This window comes from Gastrolobium bilobum, unplaced genomic scaffold (assembly GCF_033153095.1).
Source record: "Gastrolobium bilobum isolate Gb01-03AN ecotype WA unplaced genomic scaffold, APGP_CSIRO_Gbil_v1 utg29535, whole genome shotgun sequence".
Lineage (NCBI taxonomy): Eukaryota > Viridiplantae > Streptophyta > Magnoliopsida > Fabales > Fabaceae > Gastrolobium > Gastrolobium bilobum.
In genome coordinates, this window is record NW_026899139.1 from 30,747 (window position 1) to 42,821 (window position 12,075).

General features: G+C 34.2%; 2 protein-coding genes across 3 annotated transcripts; both read left to right on the plus strand.

Annotated features, from left to right (window-relative positions):
- Nucleotides 1-1,440: 1,440 nt before the first annotated feature.
- Nucleotides 1,441-4,015, plus strand: LOC133287554 (small ribosomal subunit protein bS20c). The gene is made up of 3 exons (XM_061485185.1): nucleotides 1,441-1,656; nucleotides 1,804-1,967; nucleotides 3,481-4,015. The coding sequence occupies exons 1-3, from the start codon at nucleotides 1,506-1,508 to the stop codon at nucleotides 3,712-3,714; spliced, it is 549 nt and encodes a 182-aa protein (XP_061341169.1). The 5' UTR covers nucleotides 1,441-1,505; the 3' UTR covers nucleotides 3,715-4,015.
- Nucleotides 4,016-6,641: 2,626 nt separating this feature from the next.
- On the plus strand, nucleotides 6,642-10,754 carry LOC133287555 (G-type lectin S-receptor-like serine/threonine-protein kinase At4g27290). Of its 2 annotated transcripts, none has more exons than XR_009748254.1 (7): nucleotides 6,642-8,131; nucleotides 8,723-8,839; nucleotides 8,968-9,125; nucleotides 9,200-9,410; nucleotides 9,529-9,766; nucleotides 9,876-9,951; nucleotides 10,145-10,281. XR_009748254.1 is itself a non-coding variant. In XM_061485186.1 (7 exons), the coding sequence occupies exons 1-7, from the start codon at nucleotides 6,826-6,828 to the stop codon at nucleotides 10,666-10,668; spliced, it is 2,472 nt and encodes an 823-aa protein (XP_061341170.1). In that variant the 5' UTR covers nucleotides 6,642-6,825; the 3' UTR covers nucleotides 10,669-10,754. The 2 variants fall into 2 exon arrangements, 1 of the variants encoding a protein (XP_061341170.1); XM_061485186.1 differs by lacking the exon at nucleotides 9,876-9,951 and adding an exon at nucleotides 10,378-10,754 and having other exon boundaries at nucleotides 10,145-10,295.
- The last annotated feature ends 1,321 nt before the right edge of the window (nucleotides 10,755-12,075 follow it).

Consider the following 12,075-nt stretch of genomic DNA (forward strand, 5'->3'; position numbering starts at 1 on the left):
TATTTGACTTAACTATTTTTATCTTCCCTATGGAAAAGTCAAATTAAACACTTTTTTTATAAAAACTCTGAAAATAAATTATTGAAGAAAAATATAAAAAGTAGCTTTTTATGAAAAGATTTCATTTTTTATCTTTTATTTTATTTTTATAAACATATGTTATTTATGTAATCATGTTCAAACTCTTAAAAATAATTTTTTATAGATCAATATATTGAAAAATCTTTTCAAATATATTATTTTTTTTCGGTAAATTTCCAAATATATTATTTATTAATGTATAAACATATTATTAATTTTAAATATATTAAAAATGAAATAATTTTATTTTTTGAGAATTTATTATTTTATTTTTTGAATAAAGTTTAAATTTATCTGAAATTTCCCTGATTTGTAATTATAAATTCTTTAAGATAATTTAAATAAAATTATACTTTATATAATTACTTTATCATACAATTTATATTGTAAATAAATTTTTTAATCCTCAAATAATTGTAATTTTAATTTTAATTTTTAGTTTTAAAGTTAAAAAAATAAAAAAACTTTGGCAAACGGACTCTAATATAAATGAGTCTGATCAAGCTTGAAAAAGATTAAATAGATGAATTCGGGAGAGAAATCCAAAAAGATAATCCAACACTCATCACTATTTCGTGAATTGTATGCATGTAATAATTTTGTTTGATATTAATAAGTAATCCTATGTCAAAAAATGTTTTTAGTATACAGAATAAAATATTTAAGTAAGCAAATAGATTCTATTTAATATTAATTCATGCATAGCATGCGCAAGGGATTGAAGTATGTGAAATGTACTGTTAGGAAAGGTAGCCTAAACGGTTGTGGGAAGCGTGAGAGAAAATTTATGTATGGCACATTTTTAAAGAAAAAAAAAGAAGTAAACTCTACGGAAACAGGTTGCACATAAATTTTGGTTATTTTCTGAATAAAAATGTTATCAAACAACGATACAATTAACATCAAATAGGACAGCTAAAAATAACCAGAAAGTAACACACACACAAAAAAAACCATTAAGTACATGAATTAACATAACCAGTTATCTCGATTAATTAATGGATTTTATGATTCTCAAGAAGAATTTTTTTGTTTACACATCGTATGAGTTGCACATGATTTTTTATTTCTATGACATAAATTTTTTTCTCTCATATAATATGATAATTATAAAATCCTTAATTAATTAATGGATTAATTTTGGAGAAATCTTAAAAAAACTATATAGAGAAAAAAAAAAGAATAAAAGGATTATCTCACTGCTAATTATTTTTTTTCATGAGTGAATCACATTATAAAATTCAGAATTTTCATTGAGGAACAAAATTCAAATGTGTATTTTACTCTTCAAATAATTAAATAATAAATAAGTGTTTTTTTTTTTTTTGGATACATAAATAACCGTTCATATTCATCATACCCTCACCTCAACGGATAAAGAGACCCATCAAACTGAAGAGCTCTGTGCTCAGAGAGAGAGAGCAATGGCAGCGGTTTCATGCTCATGGCTTACCCTTCCCTCCAAAATGAGGAACGTTTCCCTCACTTCCTCTTCTTCTTCTTCCTCTGCTTCCATCTCCAATTCCACTTCTCTGAGTTTCTCCAGAAACCTTTCTCACGCTGTCTTTTTACAAGGTTACCATCTCTCTCCTTCTCTGTTGTCTTTGTTGTCCTGTTTGTTTAATGGGGTTTCACTTTTCTGACATAATTTCAGCTCAGAATGCGAAAAAATTGATTTTGCTAGAGTCTTCAATTATTGGTCTGTGTTGGTTTTTGTTTCAGGTAGTAGCTTGTCGTTGAACACAGTGAAGAGGCGTAGCTTGGTGGTTTGCGAGGTGGCTACGAAGAAAAAGGTCGATTCGGCAGTGAAGAGAGCTCGCCAGGCTGAGAAACGCCGCGTTTACAACAAAGCCCGCAAATCAGAGATAAGAACCCGTATGAAGAAGGTACCCCCAAATGCAAAAATTCCATTATCTTTTTTTTATAATGCAAATTCCATAATTTTGCATTGTCTTCAATCATATTTTTTTAATATGTAACCATTTTTTATGTACTAGATCTTATGGATGGCCAATTGTGTACCTCATTTCACCTTAAGAAAGTGGATTATATATATATGTATTGTGTGTGTGGGTGGTAGCATCAATTTATCCCGGTGTAAGTGTTACATGATGATCTCACTTATATCTAAAGGATCTAATTTGTGTTTTTGCTAGAGTAATGTTAGTTGCACATAATATGCAACTCACATAACTCGCATTGGGAAATGTGGTCTATTGATAGTGTGTAAGAAAAGGGGGAGAGAGAGAGACAGAAGAAAAAATAGATGGTGATGATATAAAGTATGTGAGTTATGTGAGAGAAAATAAGAAATGTTATGTGGAAGTAACATTTTCTCTTCGCTGTAAATTGCTGGACCTAACTGTGGTAGTAGGATACTTTGTGCAGGTTTTGTTTAATGAGTTCGCATTTAATTTTTAATTTCTGGAGGTACAGATTCTGTTTTGAACAAAATTTGCTTTTACAAGTTTGGCAGGTTGCTAGCATAGACTGAAAAAGAATAAGTATGCCTTTCTTCTTTTTCTTCTATAAATTCTATGGATATTCATAACTAGTTGAATGTTTTGCTTTCATTGAAGAAGAATGTGATATCCTTTTTCAGTATGTAAAAGTTGTTACAGATTGTAGCAAAAAATGGTATTCAATAATGTCCCTCTCATCCCATTTTGTAAATTGTAATAACACTGTGCTTGGGAAAAACATTTTGGGTTTCTGCTGGCATGATTCCCTTGCAAGACTTTAAAGTGGAAGACATTATTGTTCTTATCTTTCTCTTCTTTAGAGTCACTTATTTGAGCAGAGATACAGGCATGTCTGCCTACTTGCATCTGTGGTTTCACATTTGGCATGTGCATGACTCGGCGTTGTTCTAGTTTCTCTAAGGATTTTCCTGAGTAAAGATGTTGAAATTGTCAGGAAAAGATGGAAGAGAAGAGAAATAGGACTGAGTGATCCTAATATGATGGTGTGACATGTGTGATGTAAAACTCTATACTAATGTTCCTATTTTATGCTAGGCATTCTAGGTCCAGTATTAGTGTACTCTAGAACAATACAAGTTCAGTCCACTCCTAATTTAATAAGACTTCGAAAACAATAAGAATCCTGACATTGGCATAAGATGTTTTAATTGCAAGTGCTTATATTGAGCACTTTCAAACAATAAGATTTAGGTTTATTTAACATTGTGAATCATAAACCACCACAGCAGATGCTCCTGATCTTATTCACAGTATAAAATACTCGTGAAAGACCACTCTTGATTCTTGTCAAAGCTTATAATATGCCTTGTTTTTCCACCAAACAACTCATAGTCTACATAACCAACTCAACTTCTAGTTTTATAGTATTTGTTTGCGGGGGTAATGGTTTGACAATCTTCTAATCAATGTTATGCAGGTTTTGGAAGCTCTGGAAGATCTTAAGAAGAAACCTGAGGCACAAGTTGACGAAATCCTCCCAATTGAGAAACTGATTGGAGAGGCATATTCAGTAATTGACAAAGCAGTGAAAGTGGGCACACTGCACCGGAACACCGGAGCAAATCGCAAGTCTCGGCTTGCCAGAAGAAAGAAGGCAGTGGAGATTCATCGTGGCTGGTATACCCCTGTTCCTGAACCTAGTAGTGCCTGAAACAATCCTCTACATGGATTAAAACGAGGTGTCAGTGAAGACTTCTGCAGATTTTTTTTCACTCTGATCAAGCATTGTATTTAGTCTTCTTTGGTGTTGGTTCAAGTTGGTTTACTTTTCCATAATTAAAATGTGTACTACCATCATGTAGAGCCATTGATTTTACAAGCATCTTCGTAATTAGCTACTTTTTCCTTATTGTAGTATATTGCAATGCCTCCTTAAATTGAATGATAGTTGTGCTGTGGTGAAAACTTGATTGTTGTTGTAATCCTGCTCATGATTGCTGTTGCCCATGTAAGTCACTACTCACTAGCAGCTGTCTGTAATTGTCACCATGCTGAATATTGTGCATTCTTTGATGACAGGAAACATAGACTGAACCACATTTTTCTGAACAAAAACCAAAACTATTTTGTAATTGTAACCGCTTAATATGTGCAACCCTATTCTTGAGATAGAGATTTTTCTGTTTAAGGTTCTTCAGGTATAGCTCCAAGAAAAATAAGGCGGCCAGAAGAAAATCTGATATATGGCAATAGCCAAACATTAGTGATGGTGCTTGTCAAAAGAAAACAAAGTAGTGGTGTAAAATTTTGTTCACATTCAGAGTTAATTAAAACATTGATTTTGTTGTGTCTTGGAGCCCGGCAATCTTCTTCAGGTAAGTTTGCGGAAGCGACAGTGAACAGTAATATCGACAGTGAACAGTAATGTAACAGCCTGTCTGTAGCCAGTTTGTTAACATCCACGTGGTTAACAAGTTGACATGTTATATAATCAAACTAATTAACATGCCCCATTCACCTCATACAGGTCTTTCCAAATTTGGCAAGAAGAAAGAAAGCAAGAACAAAAAAAAAAAAAAATTAACTCTTGTGCAGAACAATTGGATTACCAAGCCAAACGGGAGAGAATAGATTTAAGCTAGCATCGTGGAATTAAGATAATACTTGAATAATTTTAATTTATTCTGTGCCTGTTCTCATATTTTTCAAATACTATTGAAAAAAATTTGGGAAGAAAAAAAAATAGGGATTGTTGAAATGTTGACTTAATTTCGTAGGCTACTAGTTTCAACCATGGTAGGCTACTCTAAATTCAAACATGGAGGCTACTTATTTTTCACATGGAAAAATAAGTTACCACACTAGATGGAAAACACACCAAGAGAAAAATATAACAAATGCTTCAAGAGAAAGAGTTTAGAGAGAAAGATCAACTTACAGTTGATGTCTAGGAAAGTGATTCAAAAGGTATACGCCATAAGTTGAGTGATTATTTCATTAGTCATCATTGCAGTAACATAGAGAAACTCTCCCTTAATTTACACTTACCTAACCAACTAGTGTGGTTAACAATGTCCTAAATTCCTAACAGCGATGGATGTAAATTTGGGAAGGAGTATAAAATTAGGGATTTAGGGAGTTAACACTATTAGTCAAAATTTAACATATATATTAATTTGTTACCATCAATGTTATTAAACCCAGGTTGGTCATCTACTCAAACAAGGTATCGGGTAAATGAGTCACTGGTTCAACCAATAGGTCATTGGTTGAATTGCTCAAATTGAATTTTGTGACATCCCGAGCGCTGACGAGGGCGGGAAGTGATTGCCGGTGCAAAGAGGCACGAACAAGGAGCGGCTCCTGACAGGCTTCCAGCGTGGGGTTACATGCATGAATGAATCGAATCGACACTCGAAAGAAAGAGATTCCAAAGACTGTGCAGGTGTGAGACTGCACAGTTTGGGATAACTTATAAGAATTAATTGGTACTGCCTATACTAACAAGATGCATCTGCTTTTCGGTAGCCCGGATCGGAAGAACTCCATAGTTAAGTGTGCTTGACTTGGAGCAATTCTGAGATGGGTGACCTCCTGGGAAGTTTTCCCGGAAAGTGTGCGAGTGAGGAAAAAGCACACTGAAAAGTCTCGTTGTTAGTATGTGGGGATAATCATTGATTCTTGAAACGGCCGGGCGTTACAAATTTATATAAAGATATACAATAAATATACAAATAAAAATAATATAACAACCAAAGTGGTTTGGCTTAGTAGTTTGCATTTCACTTCCCTTCCTTCCCTTACGTGCCAAGTTTGAAACTCAAGTGCAATTGTGGTGGAATATTTTTTCCTAATTTTCAAAAATTGGTTTAAACTGAAAATCGATAGCGAGTTAGACTAGTTGAACCCGGTTTATCGGTTCTTGACTGGGTTGCATGCATGACCGGTTAATTGATTGAACCGAATCAATTAATGGTCCTGTTCTCGGTTCAACCGGTTTAACAGGTCGGATGTGCGTGTATGTGTTTGTGTGTGTGTGTGTTAATAATAGTGGTTACCATCATAAAGTACAAGAGATTAATTGAAACAATTGAAAGTATAAGGTGGTAATTTAAAACAGTCAAAGTTCAAGAGGGTAAATTATATTTTATCCTAAAAAAATTTAGGACATTCAACTTTTGGCTATTACTAGAGTTCTCCCCTTTTTATTATAAGATTTTTGTTTCTTATATTATAAGAGATAATTTTATCTCTTATACATACATAAAAATATGTGAAGCCCATGTAAAGAAGAGAAAGATAAAAATAATATAGACTTTACATACTTTTATATGTACATAAAAGATAAAATTATCTATTATAATATGAGAAACATTAATCTTATATAAGGTTTGAAAAGTGTAAAAAATTGTAGAAAAATAAATAAAATAAAATTAGAAAGGGAGAGTAGAATTTGAGGTAAACGTATCCCACTTCTTTGGACCATTTTTTGCCACGTATATATTAATCAACAATAGACTCTGTCAATGACTTAAAACAGTCTTCTTCTGACAACTATTGTTTGGCGCTATTTCTCCACGAACCAACTAACATCGTAAGATTTTTTCATTTACCTCTTCCCTTACGCTTCTGTTACAGTTTCTTGAGTCTCTTCTCATTCTATTACATGTCATCCTCTTCCTCTGCATATATAGTAAAACCATATATAGTCTCACTAAAACTAATATCTCCTAACATTGTACTAGTGAGAAAGGCCAGGAAAGTGAGCATCTTGTTTATGTAATTTGGAAGTCAACTTTGGGTCACAGAGCTCTACAAAATAATGGTGTATAACATCATATCTTGTTCTTATTTATATATTTGGTTCTTATTATCCTCCTACATGACGGTAACTTCCACTTCACTGGACAGTATAGCAGTGAGTGAATCTATCCGAGAGGGTGAGACTTTAGTTTCAGCAGATGGAACTTTTGAAGTGGGTTTCTTCAGCCCTGGAAATTCAACAGGTCGATACTTGGGTGTATGGCACCGCAATATAACCCCTTTAACAGTGATATGGGTGGCCAACCGAGAAACACCTCTCCACAATAATTCAGGAGTTTTAAAACTCAATCAAAGTGGCGTTCTTGTAATTCTCAATAGCACAAACAACAGTGTTTGGTCGTCCAACATATCAAGCCAAGCAGTGAGTAATCCAATATCGCAGCTCTTGAACTCAGGAAATCTTGTGGTGAAAAATGGACAAGGCACCGACGAGGACCAGTTTTTATGGCAAAGTTTTGATTATCCCGGTGATACATTTCTGTCGGGAATGAAGCTTGGTTGGAACTTAGAAACTGGTCTAGAAAGGTTTCTATCATCTTGGAAAAGTGAAGATGATCCAGCTAAGGGAGACTATTCTATAAAACTCGACCTTAGAGGATATCCGCAAATTTTTAGATTCAAGGGATCTTCAATAGAATCTAGACTAGGGTCATGGAATGGCCTTACTTTTACGGGATATCCAACTCGTCTGGTGGCACCAAAAGATAGATATGAATTCGTTTTGAATGAAAAAGAAGTGTATTGTGAGAATCATCTCATAGACAGATCCATGTTTTCTATATATACCCTGATCCCTTCAGGCGTGGGGCAAAATTTAGTTTGGACAAGTCAAACAAGCAGCAAGCAAGTTATATCAATTGGAGGAGAGGACCCGTGTGAAAGTTATGGCTTCTGTGGTGCATATTCTATATGCAAGACGGATGATAACAATTTTCCATCTTGTGAATGCCTCAAAGGACTTGTTCCCAAGTTTCCTGAACAATGGAATGTTTCAAATGGGTCTAACGGTTGTGTTCCAAGGAATAAATCTGATTGTAGTAACAGTACTAACACGGATGGGTTCTGGAGGTACACTGCCATGAAATTACCAGACACTTCTTCATCATGGTATAGTAAGACAATGAACAATGAGGAATGTCGGATATTATGTCTGAAAAACTGTTCTTGTACATCATTTGCTAATTTGGATATCCGTAATGGAGGAAGTGGCTGTTTACTTTGGTTTCATGATCTGATTGACATGAGGCAATTCTCTCAGGGGGGACAAGACCTTTATATCAGAGTCCCTGCTTCAGAACTAGAAGGTATTCAATTTTTTAAATTTTTTGTTTTTCATTTATCATGACATTTCATTGTTTTAACGGAAACTGGTAGGGACAGGAAAGACAGGGAGAACTGAGAATTTTCATGGTGAGTGTTTTAGAATAACATACATCGTTGAAAAGTCCCTCACCCAATACCTTTTGGGTTGAAGTGATTCTTTACATAGTATTAGAGTTTCACTGATCACAAGATCACGAATTCGATCCTCATCGCCCCCCACATGTGGAATTAAATAAGTATAAGATAAGCCGAAAAGAAAAAAATTGGGCTTATACAATATCCACACTTCAAGCCCAAAAAACTCTTACGTGAGAGGGAGTATGTTAGAGAATAATATAAACTATTAAAAAGACTCTCATCCAACACCTTCAAATTTTAGGCTGAAGTGGTTCTTTATAGTTAGTTCAGCGGAGTATTTTGGTATTGCAGTTAGTAAGGCCATCATCAAGACAAGACATTACATTTCTTTCTTAATAATGCTTCAATCTAAAGAATTTGGTCAGACATTTGTCAGCTTCTAATGAGCTTTTGAATTAAATTTTGACTAATCATGCTCTGCATCTATCAATCAGTTCATGTTGCGGTAAATGGCCATGGGGACAACAAGAAAAAGCTGGTAGGAATCACAGTTGGTGTGATTTTTACCGTATTAACTACATTCGTCACCACAATGACACTTAGAAAGCGAGGTAAACTTTGCCTTTAGATATAATTTATCATCTAAATATGATAGTAGCCAGGCATCCGAAGGAAAGAAAAGAAAAAATCATGTATTTATGTCCTAGTGCTTATCTCCTGTTATCTTTCATCTTATAAGGTGTAGCAAGCAAAATTTACGGGACACATTTCAACAATAGACTGAGGAATGAAGACATTGATCTGCCAACATTTGATTTGGCAATCATAACTAAAGCTACAGAAAACTTTTCAAGCAGTAACAAGCTGGGAGAAGGTGGCTTTGGACCAGTATACAAGGTCTTATAAAAAACTGATCAAGGATTCCTATTTTTCCTTAGAAGTTTCTAACTAATATAGATGATGGTTTTTAGGGAAAACTCAATGATGGGCAACTGATAGCTGTGAAAAGGCTTTCAAACAAGTCTGGACAAGGAATTGAAGAGTTCAAGAATGAAGTAGTGTTGATAGCTCAACTCCAGCACCGAAATCTTGTTAAGCTTCTTGCTTGCTGCATTCAAGGAGAAGAAAAAATGTTGATATATGAATACATGCCTAACAAAAGCTTGGACTACTTTATTTTTGGTTTGAACCTTCGCAATCTGCTTTATAACATCGTAGCAATTTTGTTATTTCTTATGTATAGTTTGTGAAGTTTAGGAAATTGCTAATGGTGTGCTTACATGTGTGTATAATTGACTAGATGAAACGAGAAGGAAGGTCTTAGATTGGGCTAAGCGTTTCAACATTATCACTGGCATTGCTCGAGGACTTCTCTATCTTCATCAAGACTCTAGACTGAGGATTATTCATAGAGATCTAAAAACCAGCAATGTTCTACTAGATGCAAATTTGGATCCAAAAATATCGGACTTTGGCTTGGCTCGAATATTTTTGGGAGATCAAGTGGAGGCAAACACAAACAGGGTGGCTGGAACATAGTAAGTTATAGTTTCTACCATATTATGTTTGCTTTTTAGAATGTGTTAGAAAATAATATAAATCATTAAAAAGACTTTTGGGTTAAAGTGATTTTTTATATGGTATCAGAGCCTCAACGACTAAGTGGTCACGAGTTCGATCCTCACCGCTCTTCACTTTCTAGTGGAGTTAAAATAAGCACAAGGTAAATCAAAAATTGAATTTGTGTAATATCCATGTTTCAAGCCCAGAGGGCTCTTGCGTGAGCGGATGTATTATAAATTAGTATAAACCATTAAAAAGACCCTCGCCTCACGTCTTAAAATTTTGGATTGAAGCGATTTTTTACGGAATGCATTGCCAAGTGTGTCTTATTTTACTTAAAATTATACTTTCAGTGGTTACATGTCTCCTGAGTATGCCGTGTTCGGGCATTTCTCAATGAAATCAGATGTGTATAGTTATGGTGTGATAATACTAGAGATTGTAAGTGGGAAGAAGAACAGAGAATTTTCAGACCCAGAACACTACCGTAACCTTCTTGGACATGTAAGCATAATGACCTACCTAACTTGTTGATTAGTTAAATTCGAACTGTTTCCTACTCACTAAGCTGATTATCCCATCTTAGGCATGGAAATTATGGGCCGATGAGAGGGCACTAGGGCTATTGGATGAAGTTCTAGGAGAACGATGCACACTCTCTGAAGTCATGCGATGCATACATGTGGGCTTATTATGCGTGCAACAAAGATCAGAAGATAGGCCAGACATGTCATCTGTGGTTTTAATGTTGAATGGTGAGAAATTATTGCCAAAACCAAAGTTTCCTGGCTTTTACACTGAAGTACATTCTTTGTCGGCAAATTGTGACCTGTGCTCAGCTAATGGAATTTCCATTACAGTGTTAGATGGAAGATAGGATATGGAAGCAAGAAATGACAAGGTTTCCCCTTCCAATTTTGGATGAACATACATAAGTAGGGAAATAACATTTTGTAAATGATGTGCTCAGTTATGAACTCTTGCTTGATCTTTCTTTCGTGTATCAAGACACGCTACGAAATAAACAAAGAATTCTATGAAGAAAAGAATACTTAATTGGCATTTGCAACAGAATATGATTGACAAAAAAAATTGGGTTGTTGACACTAAATAATTCAGTAGGTTATTACAATCTTTTTTATGAATTACTAAATGAGAAATTCATACTAGAACTCTTATTAGCTTCAAGAAGTATTGAACAAGGTTTACAACTCTTTTAATCAGGAGGAACTTTTGAACTCTTAGCATGAAAGAAATTGACTTGATTATTTATTTATTTTTAGAGTTAACCAATCTCACAAACTTTCACTTTTTGAACACATTATTTAGATGAATCTAGGGTATGGATGAATCAGAGATGAAAATATTTAAATTTCTCTCAAAAATGATAAGTAGGTAACGGATTGACTCTTTTTTTTCCATTTACTTAATTTCTTTGTTACCAAATACCGTTTGTTAATTCACTTTATTATTTCTACCCTGCGTTGTTGACCTCCAATTGTACGGATATGATGAGCCTGATCCTGAAAGGAAATTCCAAGTTAGGAACCACCAATAAAGGGCGATGCAGTTTCCATTTAAATTTTCTTAAAATAGACTGCGAATTACTTGCTCGACATATCACAAGGAAGAAAAAAAGTGAGAATCTTTATGTTACTATTTTTTTTTTTGGATACAAATATGTCACTATTTTTGTCCAATGCTTTATGTTACTCAACTTTGTCTAGTCTTTTTAAAAAGCAAAAAATTAAAAAAATATTAAGAAAAAGAAATAATTTTTCTTTTATTTCATTTTTTTATATTTAAATTCTTGAATATTGGTTTGATTTTCATTTATTTAATTTATGGAAAAATTATTTATTATCTTAAAGGTCAAACACTACGCCCTCATGAGGGAAGAATGTGTTCCACTTAACAAAAAAAATTTAATTCTCAGTTCACCCTGACGGAAAGCTAAAGCCACCTTTTGATGGTTTATTATCCACATGCACCATATAATGGCTTTTGATTTAATTATTGAGCATGAATTTCCACGTGGTATAATGTTGAAATTTCGAAAAGCTGAATGGAATTTTGATTAGACCAAATACAATATGGGCTGACCAATGTATATCAGACCTAATCACACATGGTTGATGTGGTGAGAATGCTCTGCTTCTTGGGCTTGAGGTTGCTGATGATAGGATATGGACTTTGATCCTTTGTTAGCGCGATCCTTGAGTCTGGATGAGGGGGGTACCTGCAATAACACTCCGATACTTAAGTCAGTATCAGTTGCAGGTGT

Bases quoted from the DNA above. Each gene is read 5' to 3' on its own strand.
- LOC133287554 (XM_061485185.1), top strand. From the start codon at position 1,506: ATGGCAGCGGTTTCATGCTCATGGCTTACCCTTCCCTCCAAAATGAGG. The intron at 1,657-1,803 runs GTTACCATCTCT...TTTTTGTTTCAG, and splicing joins TCACGCTGTCTTTTTACAAG to GTAGTAGCTTGTCGTTGAAC. The intron at 1,968-3,480 runs GTACCCCCAAAT...AATGTTATGCAG, and splicing joins TAAGAACCCGTATGAAGAAG to GTTTTGGAAGCTCTGGAAGA.
- LOC133287555 (XM_061485186.1), top strand. From the start codon at position 6,826: ATGGTGTATAACATCATATCTTGTTCTTATTTATATATTTGGTTCTTA. The intron at 9,411-9,528 runs GTTTGAACCTTC...ATAATTGACTAG, and splicing joins CTTGGACTACTTTATTTTTG to ATGAAACGAGAAGGAAGGTC. The intron at 10,296-10,377 runs GTAAGCATAATG...ATCCCATCTTAG, and splicing joins ACCGTAACCTTCTTGGACAT to GCATGGAAATTATGGGCCGA.